Here is a 27785-nt window from a genome sequence, read left to right on the forward strand (position 1 = left end):
GTACATAATAATGTTCTTATTAACAGATATATTGTGAATCTATTAAGTTTCAGAAATGTATTTTATGAAAAAAATTAACTTACATAAGAAAAAAATATTGAGTTGGTACTGGTGAAGTGTTAGATAGAGGGGATCTAATTATTGAGAATCTAAGACTTGAAAATATTAATTACAAGTTTGAATTCTATAATACAAAACTAAACAAGGAACATCTGGGGCATAACCAAGAAGAAGGTCAAATTTACAAAGGTTCATCTGAAAGTTATCTGACGGAAAATCACACTCTTATTTCCATACATTATTTATGCACAGTAACGTACCAGCCCCGGTGTCTGTCATTATCATGAAATATTTTGTTTTTAATCGAAATTAAAGAGTACAAATTACTGTGATGAGAATATTAATTTAAAATATCTAAATTGTTGATTTTGATTTTGTTAAATAGGTTTTAAATTTACGCTAAGTTCTTAACAAGGTAGGCAGAAAAAACGGAGTACTAAAAGTCTCTTAGGTACATTTTTTCTTTATCCACTAAAAATATATATAAATTAAATTAGATAAAATAATGTATAAACCATTTCTGGTTGATTGTCCTTAATACTACGTCATTGTTTCTCAACCATTTTTATGTTGCGTCCAAAAAGCCAAAATTAAATAAGTCTTCCCACTCTGTCACTATTAAATTAATAGTTTATTTATACGTTTAATAACTAATTTTTATTATTTTATTTTATTACGTCTTGATATTGTATCATTTGAAAGGGGTATAGTAAAAACAAATCTTTCCAAGTCTTATTATTTTTCAAGACAGACTCTTTAATAACAAATGCGACCCCCTCAAGGGTCATGACCCCCCGGTTGAGAAACGATGCACTACGCAGTATTTGGTAAATTAACAAAATATGTTTCCGGCACGTTTTCGTTAAAATTAGGTCTAACTTTGGAATATACCAAATTCACAAAATATCGAGGAACACGTGAGTGGAATTCGGTGTATGCGAAGAGGTAGTAGTTGTATTTAGTTTATGCATGCTTGCTTAATTAACATGTAAACAAGATAATGTAAAACAATATATCCTGTGAAAGGGTAGAGCCCTTTCTAAGGTAACTGACATGTAGACACATAGGTTATATTCTTAGAGTTATATATATCCTTACCACGCTTGGCAAGTGGGTTGGCAAACGCAGTTAGGCTTTTAGAGATGTTTTAAGAGGGACGCTGCTGCCCATCCCACGTCCTCTCTTAGTCGCTTCTACGACTCCTACAGGGAAGGAAGGGGTGGCCCATTCTATGCCGCAGCACACACTGTGAACGGGATGAAGTTTACTCGAATAAAAATTAATTATATATTAAGTAATCGCTTAAAAGCACATGTTCACGTTATTGGTAACTTTCAGAAAAGTACGAGCAGACCGATCATAGCCGCGTGCTCCTCAGACGGTCAGACCAGAGGCCGCTGGCGCGTGCGAGGCGGAGGACTTTGCGAATGACAGTTACCATTGTCACGGTCTTCGCATGTTGCTGGTTACCATACGCTACCATGACAATATGGTAAGTGACATATTTTTTATTTATGTGTTTTTATCTTTAGGGATACTAGCAAAACTAAAATCACTTTTGATCCACGAATGGTGGATAATAATTTCCACCTATCGTGTACAAATGAATTATAAGTATATCTTTTGATATGTTAATTATTGGGTGTTTTAAATCAACTTAATTTTTTTTTATCTAATATGGCAATTTTTATAATTTACGTATTTGATAAAAGTAACAAATTTTAATATACACTTACTTATGTATTGAACTTCAATATCATAATAATAGAAAATAAAACTACGATGTAACATAATGAGCAAAATAAGTCCTATTAATACAATAAATGGAAAAATTTGTAGCCATGGATGGATGGATAAATGGATGGATTGATAGGTGGGTGGAAGTTTGTTACTTTTGTATCTAAAAAACTACTGAACAGATATGAATAAATTTTGATGCACGGGTAGGTTATATCTTAACATTGGATATTCTATTTATTGATTTATCTGAGTAAATCCGCGGGAAACAGCTAATGGAAAAATATAGGATTTATGTATTAAATATCATATAAATACTTGATAATAATAGCAAATATTTTGTAAATAGAATAATATAGAATAATAATATATAAATAACATACATATAATACCCACATGAACGATATAAAATATAATTGAATACTTTTTATTCAAAAGACCATGAATTGCCTTTTATCATACGACTGAAGCCTCAGGGCAGCGCTTCGTGTCCTTTATTTAATACACAAAAATACGATACTAACAAACATATAGTAACCTATTTTTATTTATAACTTAGCGAATGCTCATAAGTTAACTTTATCTCTGTTCAAGCAATTAAAGCGGCTAACAAAATTATTTTACAACATTTAATAGCAAAATAATATTTCATTGACACGGTTAATTCTGTCTTCTATTTCGGCAAATATATCGGACGTCAAATCAGAAGATATATTTAGATATAAGATTATTTTCATATGCATATTTGAGACGGTAAGGGAATTATGCGGAGGTCATAACCTTATACGCAACACCATAAAATATTCTATATCACATTCCCTTAGTTATGATGAGGTTCATGCGAATACACCACAGATAATATTATATCAGTACTTATAAGTAAGTACGTAATTACGTTTCCGTGCCGTATTTTGTACTATATCCTGTAGTTTCATCCACGTGAGTGGATTGAGTGAGTGAGTTATTCAAATCCATTCAGTAGTTCATTTCATCATTCACCCATTCATTTATTGTTACAAACTTTCGCATTTATAATAATAATAAAAGGATTTAAAAAGTGTGAGCAACATTGAAATTTGTCCTCAGGAGTGGTAACGAATGAATGAGTTGTATCATATCGTAATGTGTCACAGCTTAATTGTTGTTAATGTCTGTTACCACTTTCTCAAACTAGGGCGATTTTGTTATTTCATAATTTCATGAATATTTTTATCAGTTTTTTTTTAATATTTATTTATATTCGTTATTTTTATCAAAATAAATGTGAACAAAGATTAATTTGGCTCTAATAAATTAAGCTTTTTTTAAAAAAAAATGAAATACCTGTACATAAGTAGAATTTGCTATGATACGCGATCTTACGTTTATGATTCTTGATCAGAATCAAATCAAAATGAAGAATTCGATATTTCTTTACGACTTGAATTTGAATGAGTCCTCAGGAATGGCAACGCATGGGGGTATCATAGGCGAAACAGTATACTCTGTTATGTTCATGGTACTGCTCATGTCTATAGGCGACGATTACCACTTTCCATCAGCTGGGCCGCTGTTTGCCATTCTGAGTTGTATAAAAAAAATCGTCGTTGTACTATGTGTACTTAATAACCGAGTGATGGACAGCGGCGTCCATCTTAAAATATCACCAAAGGCTATCTGCAGTTGCCAACCCGCCTGCCAAGCGTGCTAACTATTGGAAATGGTGAAACCACCGCAATAGGAGGAGGCCTATGTTCAGCAGTGTACTTTAGGAATTCTTAAAACTGTAACTAGTTAAGTACTACGGGTTTAAAATATTGTTAGTAATGGGGGCGTTAATCCCCATTGTTACTAAACAATTCGATATATAAATATACCATATTTTTATCAACAAATATAATATTAAAACCTTTAAAACCGCCTATTAATCTAATAAGTTACTAAAATACATAATAATTAGTATGGAAATATCAACAGAATTTTATTGAGCTTCGGTTTAATCTTGTTATCTTTAATTAAACTCTTATAAAATGTAAAGAGATAGATAAGCTTATTACATATTTAATATAAAGTAATATAATGAAAATCCAAAATGAAATCATAGCAGTGAGAACTTACTAAATTGTTATACTGTGAACGTAATTCAGAAGTCAATGTTCTGATTGTACTAGCTAGGAGAAATACGTCAATAGGTTTAGTCAATAGAAAGAGGATTGAGCCTTGTGGTCACAGACCCGACCAATTGTAATATCACTTCTCAATATTGAAATTCATTATCAACTGTTAGCCGTCCTTTAGATGATAAATACTTGAGCACAATATCTTCCCTAAAAAGTGATATCTATCACGTCCTAATACTCAGACGAATGGAAATGTGTAACATAGACATATTAGATAGAAAATATTTAAATTTAGAATACGAAGTCGTGTTTACGAGTGGGTTGATTTTGTTCTGGAGTAATATTTTTTTCTATAATGAAAAATGGACTAGAAACATCGTTCTTTTAGATGTTACTTATTAAATATTGCATTGTCATAGTTCAATAATTTGTTTTACGTAAAAATAGCGGCTTATTACAAAATCACTATGGAGATAATACGAGAGTAAAAAGAATTAATTGCAAAAGTTATTATAAAATCGCTTCAGAATTGGCGCAGATATTAAATAATTAATACAACAAATATAGATAATATACAGAGATTTACGAGAACCTAATAGGTATGTAGCGGAAAAGTTATCGCTTGAGTGCTTGAATATGATTAAGATTGACTTCTGACTATCTCTCTTCTGATGGTAGCTGTTATTTATTTATATAGAAAAAAATATTAAATAGCAGTAAGTGTAATTGACACATACAATTTATATTGTTCACATATTTTTTTGTTAAGGAATCACGCGACTGGCTTTTGGCCACAACAGAATATCAGAGTATTGTTCTTTTGAGAGCACAGCAATAAACTGAGTTGTCACCTTTTTTGTTACTATGGTACACGTAAAAAAGGAAAATTTATGTTACTTCTTTTATGTATTTTTTTTTTTGTATATGTATTCTTTTATCTGTTTTATTGTATATATCTATCTATGTCTGTTATTATTTGTCTGCAGCAGCAGTGACGCAAATAAATTATAGTATATCTATCTAACATAGCTAAAGTATACAAGGATTTTTTTTATTCAATTTGGAATAGAAAATAAGCTGACTGCACATTTACTTGAAAGTTTACCATTTACAATACAATGCTCATTATAGAATACACTATAACGAGAACCGTCGTATTTAATTCTCTCCTTTTATCTAAAAAAGTTCGATGTTGTAGTTTTATTAATTATATATATATATATATATATATATATATATATATATATATATATATATATATATATATATATATATATATATATATATATATTCACTAAGTAAAAATGCATACTTACCAACACTATTAAAATTTGTTGTGTTTATTTTTGGTTTCCCTTGAAAATATCTTGTTGAAATCTTAATATTTTATTTATGTAATTCCTGTATGTTCTTGAATTAATATTCTAATTCTTAAATTGATTGAAGCTGACTGCACACTTACTAGAAACTTTAACTACCATTTACAATACAATGGTCATTTTAGAATACACTATAACGAGGACCGTGGTAATTCATTTCTTAAACTAAACTTTTTTAAACTAAAAAAGTTTAGTTTAAGAAATATATATATATATAATAAGTTTAAAAAAGTTATTAAAAAAAGTTCACCAAAAATAAACATTAATAGTGTTGGTAAGTACCAACACTATTAAAATTAATGTTTATTTTTGGTTTTCCTTGACAATTACTTGTTGAATTCTTAATAATTTCTTTATATAATTTCTGTGTATTCTTAAGTTAATACTCTAATTCTTAAATTGACTAAATACAATTTCTTTGACAAAATTTTGCAATAAGTTTTAGATTCTTACTGTACTCAAGGCTACATACAGGCCAGAGACTCGCTTAAGCCAGGGGCTCGTGGTATTTTGCTTTGCCACCCTATCGTTATACTACCGCGCCCATGGTACCCCCTCATGCGTTCCATTCTCAAGTACTGAGATGTTATGCTTTCATATCCTGTAATTTAACTGCTGTTGACACAACCTTCACAGTTACTGAGTGCAAAGTAGCTATTAAATGCAGCTCACGGTCCAATAAACAAGATCAGAAACGTTCTATTGCTGTGTAATGAGTATGATGTGATGTTTTGATACGTGTAATTAAGATGCGACTAGGGAAAGAGAGAGATATATTGATTTTGCGGATTAAGAAAAATGGAAAATTTTTATAGAAGAATTTGTCCCGCTAAAAAGCTTCAAAATTGAGACTAATTTATCTTACCATTCTAATTACGACTCGAGTAAAAGTTACCAATAAGTGTAATATGCTGATGGATGAACAGTATTATTGACGGTGGACTATGATGAGATGGTTAATAAAGACACGGGTTTTAGGAGAGAAAAAAATATTACTAAATGTTAACAAATTTTTCAAAATTTAAAAAATCAGGCAAGAAAGGAACATACTGTACGTGATATTTGTAAAAAAAATACAAAATCGAAGTAATAAATAAAAACATTCTAAAAGTAAATAAGTTTGCATCGGCCGGTCGTCAATAAACAGATTCATTTTCATCATATTGTGAGTACAGACTAAAATAACAAATAACAAAAACAAATGCAGAATCAGTCTGTAAAAAAGAAAGTACATAAGAAAAGTAAATTTCTTATATACTTTCCTTTTCTCCCTTTTGTACATGTTCATCTATGTTTGTTGTTATTTGTGTGGTGTAGGTAAATACATATTAAGTTATTATCTATTTAATAAACCATCGCAAGAGAAAAAAAAGCTCATTAAAAGAAGTATACTGAACTGCCCGGTCAGTTCGGTAATAATACACATTTATCTTCTTTATTATCTCTATAATAAATCTACATTTTATTCCCGCTGATTTATTTAGTAACACGTTAATTAACGATTATGAATTGATGATAATTTTAAACGACTTATAAAAGAATGAAATAATTTTCAATGTATCAAAGTACATATACTTCTCTCCTTATGGAACTTTTGTAGAAATTAACATTATATATGTTACATTTATTATATTACTTATTTTACATATTATGTTTTTTATGTGGTCCCACCATAGAATAGGCCATCTCGTCCTTTTCCGTGGGTGTTCATAAGAGGCTATTAATAGAGAATTTACTAGCCGAGGAATGAGCAGCGTTCCTCTTAAAATATCACCAAACATTAACTGCGGTTGCCAATCCGCCTGCCTAGCGTGGCAACTACTGGCAAACCCCCCGATAAGGAAGGATTTTATTTTTAGTAATGACTAGTAATAGCCAGCCATTAGCTGATATAATATGACGTTTATATTTTTTATATTACATGAAATTTGACTTCATAACAAACAAAAGGTTTATCAGAGGGAAACTTTGTACAAAAGTCGATTGCTTGGGTATCTCTGTCCTATTCGTGTTTCAATCATGAAGCAGTTGTGTTTGCATGGCTCTGTTTTGGTATGAAGGGTGATGTGATGTGATGTGTTTGAAAGGATATGGCGTGAATTTACTTGGCACAAAGGAATAATATCTGAGTCCTCAGGAATGGCAACGCATGGGGATACCCCCCATGGGCGAAACAGTATACTCTGTTATGTCCATGGTACTGCTCATGTTTATAGGCGACGGTTACTACTTTCCATCAGGTGGGCCGTCAGCTTGTTTGCTATTCTAAGTTGTATAAAAAAAAAGGTTCTGTGAAAGAAAGGCTTATTTTGTTTGTGCTTATGTAATTGTATCGATTTTGTTGATTATTTATACAAACGATATGCTTTAATTCGTATCGCTCTTATATTTATTTTGTCATGATTAAAGTAACTGTTTTTTCAAAGTGTAATCCTGCTTGTTGCGATGTAAAATCCATTTGAAAAGTGGGTTCCAGGTTGTAATGTCTACAAAATATGTCAAAATTATTAACTTCATAGTAATAACCATAAAATTATTACTACGATTAAAGTTACCTTTATTTTACGGAGTAATATCTGTTTGTAAGTGCTTACCAAACAATGTCAGGCTCGCTTTTGTGAATAATTCAAGATAAAAAATATACACAAAGGAAGAAAGTTCGTGTTATCATTAGCTAAAGCATTAGCTAAAGATAATAATAAAAATACAACACCCTCATATTTCTCAAAGAGAAAATTGTAATGCTGTCTGCTGCAAGCATATTTACACCAGAAATCATCCCTATCATGTTTCTTTGACAAAATGGTGCCCGAAATGGCTGGGTAATATTATCCCTGAATTCTCTTATAAGGAAGAAATATGTTTATTTTGTACATTGTCAATTTAAAAGGCATAGAAAGAAAGAATTGTTACTTTCGAAGCAACTTCCCAGAGAAAGAAGATAGAGAGACTGGTTTTTAGAGTTATCAAATTTTTAACACGGAGGCTTTATGATGGTTTTATTTATTTTTATGTTTTTAACTTGTGGTAGAAAATGTGAAAAAATATAATTTTTCTCTTTTTCGAAGTTTGTGAAGCGAAATATCTAAATTAATTTCAATTTATGAAGATTTCAGTTTTTGAGAAAATATCAAAAAATCACAAATAAACTAATGTCTTTAGTTTTCCACCACATTTATTGTTCATAAGAAACATCGAACTATAATAATAATAATATTGCCTTCTTTTTCGTTTAAAATAAAAAAAAAAAAGATTTATGTTGTTTATTTCATATAAGAAACACAATGTGTATAAGGTTATTCTATCTCATAATTATTACTGCTCATGTCTATAGGCGACAGTTACCATTTTCCATCAGGTGGCCGTCAGCTTGTTTGCCATTCTAAGTTGTATAAAAAAAAGATTATTTAATGTATCGAACTTTCTATGTTCATACGTATATGAATTCATATTCAACTAGCACTTGACTGGGTTTATTTGTTCTAGTCACACGTCTCAGTCATGTTATCACAAACACATGTCTAGTAGAGCAAGTAACTCTTAAAAACAGTTAAGTATTGATATAGTGAATGAATGAAGACATTTTTAGCAATTTGCTTATGATTACAGTTTTTATGCTATAAAATATTTTTTATCACCTTTAAATAAAAATAAGTTGACGGTCTGCCTGTAAAAAAAAATACATAAAAAAACAAGTTCACATGATTTATTTAGGTTATTTAGTTTATTTTCTGCTCCAATGTAATAATAAATGTATGATATTTATAAAAAATATATATAATATTTAATAAGTAATATAACATTGGACCAGGAAATGTTAAAGGAATAAATTTTATTCTATAAATATAATGTATTTTTCAACTTTCTTGGATATTAAGTGTAAGTTGAAATGTGACACCTGTATATTTAGAAGGATTCGGGGAAAATTGGAAAATTTAAGAAACGGAAGAGAAGATATTATTATGTTATATTAATATAATATACCGATGTAAAAACAGTTAAATAAAATATGTGCACACCGGGGGGAAAAGGATTGTTAGCAATGGAGTTTGACAGCCCCATTGCTAGCAGTATACCTTATTAGGTCGACCTCCACGTGGTTCTCCCTGGAAACCATCGTGAACAATTCTTGTTGAATTCGTCACGATGGGCTAATTGACCACTTCATCCTCACCTATTATTCTTCACTGGTGCCCCGCCGGTGTATACCGATAACGCGGGTGGGGTTACCATTCCATTATCATCCATTAAAAAAAATATGTGCACACCAATATGATAGCTTCAATTGTTCGAAGCGTTTTTTATTATGTATCATGAAATGGCAAATAAGCTGACGGGTCCAGCTGATAGAAAATGGCAAATATCGCCTACAGATATGAAAAGCACTATGAATATCATAGAACACACTCTAATAGCCATGGCCCCCCACAAGCATTGCTATTCTTGAGGAGTAAAATGTTCCTGTAATTCCACTCCTATATTCCACACGTCCATATTTTCATACTTCATAGCCGATAGTTTCATATTTGCCATGTGGTCCCACGTGTAGTGATGGTAACTAGTAAATAAAGTGCCAAAACATTGTTATAATTGAAATAGGAGTTTTAAAGTTTTATAAACAATACTTCTTGTATTTAAAGTTAATGAAAGTTACTGCAAACAAAATATGATGAAATATATTTAATTACTTTTGTTGTTGCTTCTACTATTATATTTGACTTTAATAATTGTACGTATTGTAAAATAAACACAACACGAGACACGATTGCGGTGTACGCGACAGATGGGTCTGACGTGAAGAGGCGCCACGCGCGTTTGTATATATATATATAGATTCAATTAAATATGTGCACACACACAAACACGTACACACAAATCTTATTTGCAAATGTTTTTATGTAAATAATACTCTGGAATCAATAAAGAGATAAACCAGTTAAAACAAATACTTTAAACACCATATATGATGTATTTTAAGCTTACTATTGTCGTAAGCAAATAAATGATACTATTTTGTCTGTAATAACTTTGACTTGAATTTACTTAGTAAAAAAAAAAAACTTCAGTTATTAAAGTTTAAAGAGAGTAAATCAGTTTATTCGTAGGCATACCTTATGATTGCATTGTTAATTATTATAATTGTCTTAATAAATTTTCATTACTAATCACATCACTTGAAAATGGCTGTACCGATGTACCTATTTTATTAGATTTGTTTGTACGTAATAGTCTAACAAGTTTTTTAAAATAATAACTTTAATTATGAAAATACCGATGAATGAATATGTATTTCTTAGACACTAATTTGTTTTTAAGACTATTTGAATTTATTCGACGCAATAACATTGCTATAGAAACATTTTGTATACGAACAAATTGACAACCTTCCTTTATGAAATCAATTGAGCTATTTAGAAATAAAAATTGAAATTATTGTCAGATATAGCCTTTGTTACTAAGTGGAAGAAGGTTTACATTTGTCTGTGATTTATTTCAGTATGTTATCCGAACGTAGGTAGATAAAGGTAGACAAGCGAGGACTTTCTAAAAGTCACCTTACTGACAGCAGACACCTTAATCAAAGTCCTCTCATAATTTTGTTAGACCTGCGAATAGTTGTATTGTTTCAGTTTACAATTAAAGCATTGGTACTTAAATTGTAAATTGAATACTTATTCTCCTAAAAATATGCTCATAGTTACTAATATGTATTCATATTATCTTAGATTATAAGCAACAGCTTTATGTTAAAAGCAACAGCTGTGTTTTTACCCGTTCTTTTTAGTTGAAATTGTACTCTACAAAATGACAATTCGAAAATGATTATAAACAAGTTTACTTAAAAAAGAATGAATTATTATTTTATGTAATTTATAAGTTAATATTTATACGTATGTGTAATTGTTTATCTGCAACAGTTTTCAATTTTTTTACGGCATAATTACATTTTTGTTTTGCCAAAGGTTGACTGAGAGAGAATGCTATATAGTATTAAGTCCCCCTTTTAACCCAGACATTTTTTTATAATGTGGTCAATAAAGAATAAATAAATAGAGTATGTAGTATAAAGCAATTTCTGTCAAACTAACAAATTGATTTTATCAAGTCAAAGGTTGCCTGATAAAACGCTTTTAGCGATAGAGCATGGCTATGAAATATATTTTTTTATACTAGGTATTTGTCATTTATGTAAAAGTGTATGCAAATGTCGTAGTAGTGCTAATGAGTGTCATCTCCATGTTTGATATTCGGCACGTTTGAAACATATATCACTTTTATTGTAATATCATTGTTTATCTCTATGTTATTTTTTATTCGGTATTGCGTAAAAACGGAAATTCTGTCATTTATTTACGTATATTCTTTACTTTTTTTTCTAAAACAAATGTTCCAGAAACAAAAGTTTTTATAGCATTTATAATATGTATGTGCAAGTACTATAGATACTTTTTATGTGTATTATATATATGTTTTTATAAAATTGCAATTTTTTTTTATTTTTGGATGTTTATAAATAACAAAAGAAAAAAATACACCTGCGGCTTCGTTTGCCTTAATATTTATTATAAATGTTGAATTAAAATTATGTCAGGATACAAACTACCTGCGTACCCAATTTCATTCAGATCCATTTAGTAGTTTTCGTGTGATAAAGTAACAAACATTTAACAATACATCTTGTCAAACTTTAGCGTTTATAATAGTAGTAGAATAGGATGCAACATCTTTATATCGAAGTTAATAAATCAATTTCCTAATTAAATGGAAATTGGGTTGAGAACTTTCTCTTTGTTATGTCAATATCTGTGCCAATTTGCGGTACAAACAATTGAATCGTATATTTTAATTGAACGATCTAATTAGTTTTTGATACGGGTTTGAAAATTTCACAGAAAGTAACGCAGCTTCTCGATCATTCGTAATTGAAAGTTAGAATAATAATTTTATTAATTGACCTATTTATAAACATTTTTAAATGTATAATAATGTTATAACGATTTATACGAGGTCTGTCCGGAAAGTTCGTATAAAAGTGTTCTGGAATGCGAGAAAGAGGAGTGGGGAGGCCAGGTAAGCGCAGGACCCCTTCCTTATGTCCCTAACAATGCTTCAGTTCTGGTCTGACCGCCGTGCGGTGCGAACTGGCTTGTCACGCCATCTGTGAAGTTACCTCTTAACGAAACCCCGTCGGCATGGAGCCCGCTTCCGTTGAAGAGCAGCGCGTCGTAATCAAGTTTCTCTCGAAACTCGGCAAGAATGGCCGTGAAATTTTTGCCGATCTCAGAACAGTTTATGGGGATGATGCTGTGAAGGAACCAACCGTCCACAAGTGGCTAAAAAGATTCAGAGAGGGCCGAGACAATGTTGATTGTTTTTTTCAATAGAATTAAATAATTGTAAAGAAAAAATATATAACAAAGATTTAGAAATAGATGAATTATCACAAAAAATTAAACTATTAGAGAACTCGTTGTCCAATTTATCTTTGAAATACGAATCAGCTAAGAATGAAATACATGAATATTCTGATCAGTTAGATAATTTAATAAAATTGGGTAACTACAACATGGAGCGGTTTGTTTCTCTTACGGATAGATGTCACTGTAATTCACCGTAGACAGTTGATGGAAAATTCTACGTCGATGTGCTCAGACGCCTCAAAGCTCGTGTGGCACGAGTTCGTCCAGAATTGGCGCGAGAGGGGCGTTGGATTCTTCACCACGACAATGCCCCTGCCCACACCTCTCTTGTTGTCCGTGAGTTTTTGAGTAAAAATTCCATTACGGTGACCGAACACCCCCTATTCGCCGGATTTGGCCCCGTGTGACTTCTTCTTGTTCCCAAAAACCAAATTGGTACTTCGGGGGCGGCATTTGGGGGACATAAATGAGATAAAAAAAGCTACGACGGGGCAGCTGAGAAACCTACAACCAGAGGACTTTCAAGGAGCCTTCTCACAGTGGAAACGGCGTTGGCACAAGTGCATTATGTCACAGGGGGAGTACTTTGAAGGGGATAAAATTGATTTACCTGAATAATTGTAAAATAAAATTTTTAAAAAACTTTTATACGTACTTTCCGGACAAACCTCGTAAATACACATCTGTAAATAAACTTTAACAAAAGCCAAATTTAATTTTTAATATATGGTAAAAATATATGGTTTTACAGGTGTAACCACTGTGATAAAGAATTCTCATTTCTTTGTATACAAACGACTTAAAAGTAGTACATTTTCATTTATTTCTATTTTATGTATAATATAAAACAATATTTTTTTCTTTAGGTATATGGTGGACAGGCATTCAGCACAACATGTATCAGCGAGAGTGCAGGACCTGTTCTTTATCATGGCCGTCTCCAACTCCTGCATGGACCCATTGGTTTATGGCTCCTATACATTAGATCCGAGGACGTTCACAAGAACTGCTAGGAAGATCTTTTGTATTCACCCCAAACCTATGGAAATTCCCGGTATGTAACTATTTAAACTTTAACAGTATGTCGTTATCGCATTTATTACTTTTATGTTCGCCTGTTACACGCAGTACTTTGTGTATGGAAATTACCAAGAACTGATCAATTCACGAATTATAAATTGGTCATACTGTATCGTCGTATTAACGCATAACTGAAACCGCTGAATCTGGAATCGTAAAATATTGCAGATAGTTTCTTTATTAAGTGTGGGTGAATAAGGAGAAAGAAATTTTGAAAATTCTACCTCGAAGAGGGTGAAACTTTTAAAATCTACGCGTACGAAGTCGCCGGCAAAAGCTAGTTATTAAATAAAACAAATTTCGTCAATAATTTATGTTGATCATAAACAAGTTTAAACAAATTATTTGTTTCGTTAAATAATATCCATCCGACCGTCTAACTTGTAAAAGAGTAGGTATAGTTTCGGCAAGTTAATTGCCAACTATTTTTTAGGGTTTCATAAACAAATGACAAACATAGCTAAAATTTAATTCCGTCACGATTGTTTAATGTTTATGAAATGTTACAAAAACAAAAACAAAAAAAGAAACTGTTAAAACCTGCAACTTACTACAACTAACTTAAACAATTTCACAAAGCTAAACAAAGATTTTTTTAGAAGCTTTCTTATCCATACCAATATTATAAATGTGTGTGTATGTGTTTTTTTTTAATGTGTGATAATGGAACAGTAACCTTGCTTGCGTTATCGGTATACATTAGCGGGGCAACAGCGAGAGATGATAGATGAGGATGGAAGCAAGTCCGTAGCCGATCTTGACGGTTTCCACATGAATTAATCGTGATGGTTTCCAGGGGGAACCGCAAGGAGGTGACATGGTATATTGCTAGTAATGGAGCTGTTAGATCCCTATTATTAACAATCTCTTCCTCCTGTATGATAGGATTTTCTGTTACCTCTCGGCACATTTAACATTCAACTAATCGTCATTTTTGGCATAGTCAATATTTGGAATGTGAAACATTATAAATTACTTTTTAGCCGTGAATTCATCATCATCATCATATCAGCCGTTAACGGTCCATTGCTGAACATAGGCCTTCCCCATAAGAGGGTTTTGCCAGTAGTTGGCAGGCAGATGGGAAACAGCAGTTAGGTTTTGGTTATGCTTTAAGGGCTGCCCATCCCACGATCATTAAGTTTTCTTAGTCACCTCTTACTTCACACATGGGAAAAGAGTGGTCCCCGCATAGAATAGACCACCCCGGGGACTATGCGGGGACTACATGGAATATTATAGGCATGAATAGATTGGTTGCATAGAAATTTTATCATAATCGATTTAGAAATTTAGTTTTTAAATCCAAATAGTTATGGGTTTGCCACAATTAAAATCGGCTTTTTTGTGGAACACAATTTGACTTAAATTTGAAATAGCAACCAAGCTGACACCCTATTTGATGGAAGGTGGCAACCATCGCCTATAGATATAAACAGTGCCATGGACATCACAGAGTACGCTATCATACATATGACGTCTTAAATGCCTTTCGACTGTCCACATTAATTTGTTATTATTTTATTTCTTACATTAAAGAAAAGTAATACAATATACCATAGTACCTACAACCCGGTGTTCTGCAAGTTTACGTAGACTAAGTTTTGATTAGGACTAACTTTTTAAATGCGTAGAACAAAATTCCCGTAAAATTTGTCTGTGTTGAATTTAAAAAAAAATTGAATGTTATTGACTAATATTTTTTTTCTGTCGAACAGGTATTTCCGGACCGGATATTATAAAAAGTAAGCTACCAAATAATGGATCCATACATCATGATCATGTAAGTATAGTTTAATGTTGCTTTTAAATCATTGACAAATCCCGTGGGGCAATGGTGTGCTCGTTGCCTTGCATAAATGAACTCTCGGGTTCGATTCCCGGTCGTGTCAGTTCAAGAAAGGATTTTTTTTAATGGCTTGGGTCTGGGTGTTCTAGGTTGTGTCTGTAGATATGCGTTGAACATTATTACATAGAAAAGAACTTAAAAATAGATATACACTCTAATACTCCTTTTGAAAATAAAAAATTGTAGAAAAGATAACATTTTAAAGACAAAAAATTCACAGTGCACTATAATATTCAATTAAAGGATTTCTTAACAACAGTGATTTATAAAATTTACACAGATTTAAAGGTACCAGAAAAATCGGTATTTCGAAACGAACCAGTAGATCAAATAATTTGTCCAGTTCATTTAATGTACTGACTGAATATTTATGATCTTAGTGCTGGTGCTTTATAATTCATTTCGTATCTTCAAGAACATTCTGGAGCATAGCTAATTTTAAACTTTCGCGCTGTTTACACATATTTTAAATACACAATCGGGATTTAACGCGATGTAAAAGCTTTTACAGGTAAATACACCCTATACACCTGCTTCTTTATTGTGGACGTTTCGACGTGGATTGCACCACGTCGTAACCACGTCGTACTATTTACCTGCAAAAGGTAAAAGCTTTAAGTCCCGATTGTGTATTTAAAATATTCGGGAACATTTCAGTACATATAAAAAGCAGGCGTAATCGGTAGTTTACTACATTCTTATTTTAAAAGCGACAGTAATTATATTATTACCCTTTTCCTATTTATTGATTTTCTGCAAAAAAAGTTGCTCAGGTTTCGAAATGGAATTCCGAAAATGAAAACAAGATATTTGATAAACGTACTAACATTTTTGTCAGATTCTTTCCTGTGTACTTATATTGACACGGTGTGGGTGTAAAATTAATTTATCTATTAATAGATATCAACTTGAACGTGGTTATGTCGTAACGTTGACATCGTTGAAAAGGCCTTTTAGCTTTACAATAAACTATTTTGGGTCTAGATTATTGTAAAGATATTATAGACACTAGATATTATAGACATAATACAATTACCTATTAATAATCAAATGGACAGATCCATTCGCCATATTATATGTTCAGTAAAGTTTGAGAACTATACGTCACATACTTTATATAATATTCCTACGATTTATAACGGATATGATGGTTTTATAACTGATTTCAGACCGAATAGTAGGTCAATTAATTGTGGCTAGTCGAAGGTCCCGTCCTGTCCTAGAACGTGTCTTTAAATTTACTCAAACTTGTACCAGTTTGACCAAAATGGGTATAAATCCACGATATATAACGTAATAAAGTGTTTACATTGTTGTCAAATTATAATATTTTCAACATCTTCTTCTGCCTTCTTCTTTGCCATTTCAAGTTCAATAAAAAAAAAAACGCAGAATATAACTGCTAAACTGCGTTCTGGCCAAAAAAGCTGGATTCGTTCTAGACGAACCATTGTGTTGTGTTGTGTTGCATGTAGAAAGAACCCAATTATAATTAAAATTGTAATAATTTGTAAAATATAAAAAGTAATTGGTAATTAAAATAAAGAATTATTTATTTATTATTTGTAGATGTCAAATATAAGTTTCAAATTAAAATTACTTAAAACGATACAAAAATTAAAGGATATTAGATATAAATAATTCTAACTGAGGTATCTTGTGATATTTTATTAATAGAAATATTTCAAATAGAAATTATTGTATTGAGTTATACCGAGTAACATCTTTTAATTGTTTACGTGTTGTTTATTTATTCGAAATTTAAAAAATAAAACATTATCTCTTAAATAAAAATCATGCATATTGGTCATCAAAAGAAAAAAACATAACACATTAATACATACGTTAGAGCGAGATAGATGACCAGGATCATTCACGTACACGCTAATGGTCCGCAAAGGTTCGCCGGAAGTTATGAACATGTTGTAATTATTTCCACGTTAGAAGTGTAATTTGTTTTAAGTAATCGTAATTAATTAGGATTATTTGTACCGTATTTGGATGTAAAACAAATTAATAACAAAGTCCATATTATTACATATTTTACACATTATACGTTAGTGGTATGCTTGAAACGTTTACTTTTTTAAATGAAATATTAAAACTTGCTAAGTCTTTTATAAGAATTGGTAGGAAAAATCAATTGCAAGAAAAGCTTTGAATGTCCACGAATTGAAATTAAAATAAGAAATAAATGTGAACGAGAATATCTATTGTTATTTAATTTCCAATTCAGAAATCAATTTAGATATTACTATTATAAATAACACTTCTTTGTAACTACATAAAATAAAACTATTGCTAAGCATGCATTGTACCACTGTGTACTAGCAATTTATCTAACTTATAATTATGTATTATTAGCGGCTTCGTTTGCGTGACCAGGATATTTATGTTGATTGACTGAGATAAAATGTAACTATATTCATGATACATACTACGACCCAAATTCTATATTTATGCCAAATTTTATGATCATTAAATAATAAACATATAAATTCACTTTCATATTTATAGCATTATTAAGGGTATTATTTTTTTACTATCATAATAGACTGGCTATTACGACAGACAAACCATGCACATGTCATGCACATAGACAATTTTATTACTTTTTTTTTATTTGGAATGCTTACATTCACTTTAAATTCACGAAACCTGCCAAATTCTATTACTGTGAAGTCTGTTTTACCTCCTGTCTGGTTTTTATAGAGCGGAGCTTTATCAGACTTCTAGTATTAGGTTAGCTTAGATTTAAATAAATTACAATATTTAAATACATTTAATTAAATAGAATAGTATTATTATTGTTTTAAAACTATTGTAATAAGGCTAATAACGACAGACATACTTAATTATTTCTTCTTTTCATTTAAGAGTTTCCTCTTGTTGGTACAAATAATTTATGCATTTTTTCCAGCCAGCTCTATCCCATGTCATATCCTTGACCTCTCTATACGCCATAATACCTAGTGTTTCCTTTATCTTCATTGTTATGTCTGTGGAAATAATGAAAACTTTAATGACAATTAAAAGCATTGTGGTCGGCACACTTGACATTAAGTTCTTTAAATAACAAATAACTAATTGAACTTGAAAATGAAAATTAATTTAATTAGTCACCTGTTGAGAGTGGAGAGCGTTATATTGTTGATTGTATTGAAAAACGAGGTTGGTCATGCCATAAATTCTTATTTTGAATATTTATTTTAGTGAATTCGAAAAGGAGGACATGTTATCCGATATCTTCACTGGTTATGACGACAGCCGAATTCTCTGTTTCCTTTTAAACTACGCAACGGATTTTGATGCAGGTTTCACTATTATTTAGATATTTTTTTTGCAGAAGATTTTTATATGTTGATACAATATATTTATTGTATAACATAGGTATTGTATTTCGCTGTGTGGTCCCAGCGTATACTGGGCCACCCCTTCCTTTCCTATAAGTACTAGCCAAACGTGACAACTACTGGAAAAACCCCCAATAAGGGGAAGCCTATATTTACCAGTGGACAATTAACGGCTGATATGATGATGATGATGAACTTTTGTATAAGTAGATACACGAAGCTGGCTCGGAGCGCTAGCAAAATATGAAACGAGAAAAAAAAAATATTCATGAAACCTCCGCAATTTTAATCTCATCAAATTCCTTGGATTGATCTCATAACAACCGAGACTGTTCTCATTGCCAAGTTAGACACTTCTACTCCTAAAACTTTTCCTATTTAGAACATTCAATTGTACGAAATATATTTTATTAAGATTTATTGTTTAGCTACTTTTTTGCTGTAATATTAAATTGTATCCGTAATAATTTTAAATAAGACTTGTACATATTATTTCAAGGATAATAAATTTAATTACAAAGGCATGGATAATAATAGATAAAATGCGATATCTGTATATTGGATACCTCTGGACATCCTGGATATTGATGGCAGAAGAAAGGTTATCGTCCATTTCGATATCGCCCAAATAGGTCGGATATTTATTTGCGCATATGTTAAATGTCTGTTATCCAATATTATTTTTTGGATAACAGACTTTTAACATATCCGTTATTGGAACAGTACATAGATATTGTAACTAAAATATATAGATATTACCCACCCCTGTTACAAAGCTTACAATTTTAATGATATTTGTACCACAGTATAAAAAATTATGGAGACTCCTTATACTGTGCTTGTACTGTCTGATGTATTATTGATACTTACCCACAGGTTTCACTTTTATGAAATGTTCAAACGTACCTATTTAAAATTACTCGTAGTTGTTTTATATTTAGTGAGCTTAGGTTATATAGTTATAGATAGAGTATCGAATATCAAAAACATGTCAAAATTTAGTCAGCTATTTTGATGTTAGGCTGACTAAATATTTTTATATTAAAACATTAAGCGCTTTTTTTTCAGTGTTGCACCTTGATTATTACTCCACCTTGTTCTTTTAAATATATTCGTAGGAATTTCGTATTGTTTCTTTTTTTTCAATTTAACCTTATAATATTTTGTCCAACATATTGACTATATTATTAATTGCACGTACTGGTAACGTAATCTATATAATCTAAATCAGTGACATAAAAATGTGCCTATGTATTAATCTCTGGTGTATTAATACAAGACTGCGCATGTAGATACTATTCTTAATCTCTGTCTATACAATCTAAGATGAATGAGTAACACACAATTTCGTTTTCTGAATTTCAATATTTTATATCGAACGTGCCAATGAAACATCTCGTTACCCATGTGCGTATTTTATTTTGAAATGCGAACAATCAGTTAAATTTTGTTACGATTGTAATACCTACCTGGGTTTTACGCGGAAAAAAATTATGCTTTTTTAAAATATGATTGGTAACTGGGAATTTGAAATCCATTTTAATTCTTCTTATTAGATTCTCTGTATCATGATGTATACACGTACTATATAGGATGGAGAGACCATTATTAGTAAACACTCTCTTTCATCAAATTATCTTCAGCAACAGTTCAGTAACTCATAACTATTAATTGGTTGTTGTACTTTCTATCTATTTCCCCTTAAACGACCAATATAAACAACCGATATCTACGTAGAATTAATTTGTTCAGTAATAGAAACTGTACTCAATATTATTATATCTAGACATCTATTATCTAACATGTTAAGGTCTAAGTTATCTTATATTAGTAATACCTATGATAAAGTTGTAACTATACCATACATAGGAGATATTGGAGAAAAATGAATGAATGAATAAATGAATGAGTATACCTTATTTGCATTATACAATATAGGAAATAAGCAAGGCAATTTACAAACACAACGATACAATTGTATAAGTACAGTAAAAATTTATGTAAGGCGTCTTAATATATAATCCAGCAATAGAATTAAAAACAATATTTTTTAGATTTTTCTTGAGTAATTTTTTTTTTGAATGCGTGAAAAATGATATGACCAGAATAGGAGTGAATGCGGAAATGACTGCGAATAGAGAAGAATGGAAGAGAAAAACATATTATACCAACCTCAAATAATAGTTGGGGTAAGGGTGAGAAGATAATGGTTTTTTAGAATCTTTATCTGTTTGTCTGTATGTTTGTTTCTGCATTAGATATGATGCGTACATATTTGTATTCCTGATGAGCTAACTTAAAAACTTGTGAATATGGAAGTGGTATATATTATTTTCATACTTCATACTTTTTACATTTACATTTTCATACTTCTAAAATTCACGCAAATCTGCGTGCAATAACTTGTATAAACTAAAATTGAAATTCATTAGTAAGATTTTTATATTGAATGCTATTAAATGTTAACAATTTTATAGATTTTTTTTTATACAACTTAGAATGGCAAACAAGCTGACGGCCCACCTGATGGAAAGTGGTAACTGTCACCTATAGACATGAGCAGTACCATGGACATAACAGAGTATACTGTTTCGCCCATGATACCCCCCATGCGTTGCCATTCCTGAGGACTCAGATGTTATTCCTCTGGTATATGTTATTACTCAGGTATTAAAAGTGCATCAAGTTATGAAGTTATTACGTGGAATGGATGAATAAATGAATGAAAACTCATCATTGTTCCCTTCAAAAAATGATACAGATGATAAAGATTAACCATATGTACACAAACAAAATTAATAAATAATAACATAAAAGCAAGATAAAAAGGCAACAGTGGGCGACCTTATCGCTAAACAGCAATCTTTTCCAGAGAACCTTAGGATGGAAAAGATTTTTTTTTCGCTTTTTTATAAGTACGTGTATCTTTGGGAAAAACGTCTTACGACATCCACTGGAAAGGAAGGAGAATATAACGGATAAAGAATGTTCCTGAATTTGATACTATGTTGAGATTTGGAGTGATAAGATAATATCTATCTATGACATCTATGATGTAACCGTTATCTATGATGTAACCTAAATTATTCACAAAATCTTCAGATTGAAAAAAAATTTATTAATCACGAGATTATTGTTTATACATTATGTACATCAAACTTCCATCTTGGTTTTTGTTAAGATCAACGTCATTTTTAATGTTATCTACGAGCTTTTTAAGTACATTGAGAGGAGATTTTATTTATTTATCTAAATAAATAATAGTTATACTTATTTCGTCAACATTGTTGTCTTACATTATTTATAGTCTACCAGAGGGAGACTTTGTACAAAAGTCGATTGCTTGGTACCTCTGTTACATTCGTGTTTATACCGTAAAGCAGTTGTGTTTGCATGGCTGTATTTCGGTTTGAAGGATGGAATATAGCGTGAATTTACAGGTTACAGAGGAATAGCATCTGAGTCCTCAGGAATGGCAACGTAGGAGGGTATCATGGGCGAAACAGCATGCTCTGTTATGTCCATGGTACTGCTCATGTCTACAGGCGACGGTTACCACTTTCCATCAGGTAGGCCGTCAGCTTGTATGCCATTTTAAGTTTTATAAAAAAAAAATCAGTAACTACAACCACAGACATATTGAGTTTTATTTATTTTTATTTATTTACACTTTATTGCACCAAGTAAAAAGAGAAATAACAAATACAGTAAATATTAATGAGAAGTGATACAAAAGGCGGCCTTATCGCTAAGCAATCTCTTCCAGACAACCTTTGGGTAGAGGACATTGAGAAAAAGACAAAGAGTAGGTTAGTCAGTCAGTGTTATACGACCCAATTTGTATCTCCAGTGAACCATTTTGAAATTGTTAAACTACCGTAAGTAGGTATAGATAGTACCTAGTACCTAATTAATAGATCTGTTCGAAGTACTTTCATATTGTATGATGTATTTGACTTGTTAACTATATATTTATTATTGTTATATCAGCCGTTAACTGTTCTCTGCTGAACATAGGCCTCTCTCATAAGAAGGGTTTTGCCAGTAGTTGCCACGCTTAGCAGACGACTTGGCAGCCGCAGTTAGGCTTTGGTGTTGTTCTTAAAGGGCCGCTGCTGCTCATCCCTTAACTATTAAGTTTCCTTAGTTGCCTTTTGGGGCACCTACGGAAAAGGAAGTGGCCATTATGTACTGGGGACCAAACGGTGACAAATATGGATAAGTACTCTTTATTGTCAAATTAAAATTAAGTTAAATACATATCATCATTATCATTATGTCAGCCATTATTTATCCGCTGCTGAACATAGGTCCAAAATTAAAGGATAGCCCCGAGCCACTTGCACCCACTCCCTGCAATGCATTTGAGGTCGTCACCCCATCTAGTGGAGTTTCGTCCTACACTACGTTTGCCTGTACGAGGTTCTTCCCCATCGGTTGTCTGTTTTTCGAGCTATGTAACCAGCTCATTGCCACTTCAGTTTGCTTATACTTCACACTGTCAATCAATCGTATATATATATATATATATATATATATATATATATTGTATTTGATAATCTCCTTCTTTTTGAATTTGGTTGTAAATATATTATTATCATTCTATAATACGTCTCGGTATAGTATCACTCATATCATTACCCCTGAGGCTTGAGTATATTATGCGAATTTCTTCAAAGATTGCATCAGGGTTACATCCATCGTAATAGAAAGATGGTAATGTCTATCCTAGACTAATCATACAGAACTACTATTGGTGCTAAGATGAAATTACTCGGTTGTTTATAAATATTTTAGATTAAATCTGTTTAGATTTCCCTCAGGAATAAATAAGTTACATTCTGATATCTACCACTACTAAATTCTTGCTATTCATGTGTTTATAGTAAAAATACCAGAGGGAGACTTTGTACAAAAGCAATCTGGAGACCACTGTGTCATTTGTCAACCGACTTTAAAAAGAGGAGGTTTTCAATACGGTTGTTTTTTTATGTCTGTTACTACACAACTTCGTCAGTTATAAACCTTGTAACACAGGTTCTTCAAAACCTACCGCAAGCACCAGTATCTCACAAAATTGGTCTTCATATCAAATTGTACCTCAAGTTATCACTTTATACTACCTTTTGTGAAGAGAAAATAAACCATTCAAGTTATAAACCGATTCGGAAAATTCTTTTTTTATTTGAAAGGATATTCTTACAAATTAATCTCATAGTAATTTTATCAAAATTGGTTCAGTCGTTTAATTTTGAAATCAAAATAACTGAATTTGTCACAATTGAAATCTTCTTGAGGAACATAATCTTATATTATGATTGTATCGCTAAGCAACTGTGATTGTATGATTGTGTCTTGTCATAAAAAATGAAATCTTATATTTTTTAAAACTCTTATTCGAGACACTAAAAAAACAAAAAAAAAAAAACGCCATGATCCGTAATTATCACAACTACAAAAACAAGTAACACCTGTACATGTGACAATGTGTGCGTATATACGAGTAGTTAGGGAAATGGGCATCGCAGCGTATTCTGTGATATTCATAATGCTGTTTATGTCTATAAGCCGAAGTTACTACTTTTCCTCATGTATGCTTAAGCTATTGTTTGTTTTTTCCAATTTCAAAGAAAATGGAAGCGGTTTTGTCTAAAGTTCTTAATAATTTTGCAATTTTATTTACAAGTTTTGAAAGATATTGTTTACAAAATTATTTAATTTTTTATTTAGCCTGATCGGATTATCTATGTGAATGTCGGTTTTTAATATATTAATAATTATATATTAATAATATTAATAAGAAGTCTTTGAATAAGTCAGCATATTGAGAGCCATATATTTGATGCAACCTTGCTTTGAACATTTGACCTACAAAAATAAATTTAATTTATTATATCACTTACCATTAGGTAGATGTATCGTATAAATATAAAAAAGTCGCATGGTTAGTTCAAATTAATTAATTAATCACGATTACATTACATTATTACTAGTATTAAAGAGGGTTTTTATCTACAAATTACTATACTGTAACCAAAACTTTATAGAGTTGCTAAACAAAACTAAGATGAGGCCTTAGAATTGAATGAATGGTATTCATTACTTAATTAAGTAATGAACGTGACATATATCTTCGCTCTATTTAACTTTGGTTAGCAGGTTTGGTTTTAAACTAAACGTAAAAGTTAATGTAATGAAAAGATAAGAGTCCCCTAAAATAAGAGTGTTAGAATATATTTTATACTGAAATACCTCGTTTGACACTTTCATAGTATAAAAAAAAGCTTGCTGTTGTTTATATTATCGTTACAATAATATCGAGTTCACATTTCAATTTTTATATATAATCGGTATCCTTATATATACACTATTTGTATCTCGGCTTTTCTTAGGTGAATCTTTATTTGAAGTAAACTTAAAAATATCACTTTAGTAGTTCGTTATCAAATCTCCATCAATTGATACAAATTCGGTTTTTTTTATAATAGTGGTAGGATAATAATGAATAAACTAATACTATTTTCAGTTTACATTTTATTGACTACTATGTTTGTGTTGTAATATATAAATTTAGAGGTCTTTCCCTTTTTACGCTGAAAAAATAGTACGTGCCTTGCTATATCTATACAATCAGTATGCTGTAGTCAATTACACGTCGATTACAAGTCGATTGCTTGGGTACCTCTGGCCCATTCGTGTTTCAACCGTGAAGCAGTTGTGTTTGCATGGCTGTGTTTCGATTTGAAGAGTGGGATATGGCGTGAATACACAGGGTACAGAGGAATAACACCTGAGTCCTCAGGAATGGCAACGGCGAAACAGTATACTCTGTTATGTCCATGGTACTGCTTATGTCTGTAGGCGACGGTTACCACTTTCCATCAGGTGGGCCGTGAGCTTGTTTGCCATTCTAAGTTGTATAAAAAAACACATATTTTCCCTTCACCATGCATATCACTTATAATTTTTTTGTCCAAAATAGAATAGAATTTTTTCCTTGCATAATATTATCGAACATAAACAAAGGAACGAAACATAAAGCGATGTACATGAATACTTAAGTAGATCATGAATAGATACGGTGTCGCTGAGTTTACAAAGAATGCTTCCACTCACTTATGTCTCAACATAGCTGTGTTGAGACATAACTGAGCTGAGAGACATAAGCGCTGCAACGTTGATTTTTCTGTGAAGTTTTAAAAGTGTTTACCTGAATCTCGTACAGATATTATGTAACATAATAAATTAATAAAAAATGAATTAAAAAAAAACGCAAAAGATATATAGGGATTCCAGAAAACTTGATAAAATATTGTTCTCTAATCGATGCAAATTTCATTATTTGTTACAACGTATATTTGTTACAAAAAAAAAAAAAAAAAAAAACTGGCATCAATTAATTCAAGTAGCCCATCGTACTGATGATTTAAAACATAAAAAAGTCTTTTTATGTACGTGTATCTATATTTTAAAACTTAAAATAATTTAAATATACTATAATATATGTAGGTCTCGAATGGACTGGAAATAAATTCCAACAATGTGTCGCTACGTAGATACAATGGAATTATTTATCCAGTTGCTGCCTTTGAAATTCGTCGTTTTTAATTTTGGAACAATAATATTTTATCAGAGCATTTCCCTGTTCGAATAGCAAAATGAAATGTTTAGAAACCTCTCAACGTTAGTCTATGGACTTTATTCAAAGTTTTGATACATGTATAATTTATTGTTGTGAAAAGTTGCTTTGTAGGTGAAAATTAAGCAATGTTTTCGAAACAAGGCAAGTAGGTAATCTTGTTACTCAAACAAGTTAATTTGGGTACTTATATTTCAGAGTATTAAGTGGAGTAGGTAGAGACTATTAAAGACTATTTAAAACCATTTACAATATAAAGATAACATTATAAACATTTGACTACTCGAAAAAATTTATTCTGTTTATATATTAAAGAAGAATTTCTTTAACTTCAAATGACTGTTATCTATAAAAAAAATTGTATATTTTGTTTTGATTTATAAGTGGACATTTAAAATTTTTCTATTTTATTACTTATACGGAGAATTTGGATAAGTCCTCTTTACAGGCCTATATTTAATTATAAGGTCAATTATAAATAAAATCTAATCTACTGTAATGTATAAATATATATCTGATAGACTCGTCACCATGATAAAGGCGCATAAGAAGGTATTAATATATATAGGTAGGATATATCTAAATAAAAATACAACGGTATTTAGTCTAAAACTGAGCACTTTATTTTTATTTCAGCCTTTACATGTCCACTGCTGGACATAAGCGTTCCCAATAAGGGGAGTTTTAGTAGTTGCCATGCTTGGCAAGCGGGTGGGCAAACATAATTAGGCTTTCAGAGATATTTTAAGAGGGACGCTGCTGCTTATCCCTCGCGCTCCTTTAGTCGATTTTTACGACTCCCACGAGAAAGAAAGAGGTGGCCTATTCTATGCCGGGACCACACGGCAAACTGAGCATAGTTATTATTTAATTGTTATTTTTTTTTTGTGATTTCATATATATTTTTTATGTTACTTAAAATGGAAAATAAGGCGATGGCCCACTCGATAGAAACCGATAACCGTTGCCTTTAGTTAGAAAATCTATAGATCATTACAAATGATTATTGCTCATAAATACAAATGTAATATTGTACGAGGCTCGTAACCATTGGGGAAATAGGTAGTCATCTAATCCACTACACTACCAAGATCATTTATGTAGGAAAAAAGAAAATAGCTTATTTATTCTTCATTATCCAAATTACAAAAAAATGGCACAGAAGACG

General features: G+C 31.2%; 1 protein-coding gene across 1 annotated transcript in view; it reads left to right on the forward strand.

Annotated features, from left to right (window-relative positions):
• The window catches only part of LOC116412672 (adipokinetic hormone/corazonin-related peptide receptor variant I-like), a 97077-nt gene that overhangs the window by 62205 nt on the left and 7087 nt on the right, over window positions 1–27785 (forward strand). The window contains exons 5-7 of the mRNA XM_052902545.1: window positions 1399–1552; window positions 13563–13750; window positions 15495–15559. Coding sequence (XP_052758505.1) covers window positions 1399–1552; window positions 13563–13750; window positions 15495–15559 — 407 coding nt within the window. The remainder of the gene's footprint in view (window positions 1–1398; window positions 1553–13562; window positions 13751–15494; window positions 15560–27785) is intronic.

Source organism: Galleria mellonella, unplaced genomic scaffold, assembly GCF_026898425.1.
Source record: "Galleria mellonella isolate WM207_F2 unplaced genomic scaffold, CSIRO_AGI_GalMel_v1 utg905, whole genome shotgun sequence".
Lineage (NCBI taxonomy): Eukaryota > Metazoa > Arthropoda > Insecta > Lepidoptera > Pyralidae > Galleria > Galleria mellonella.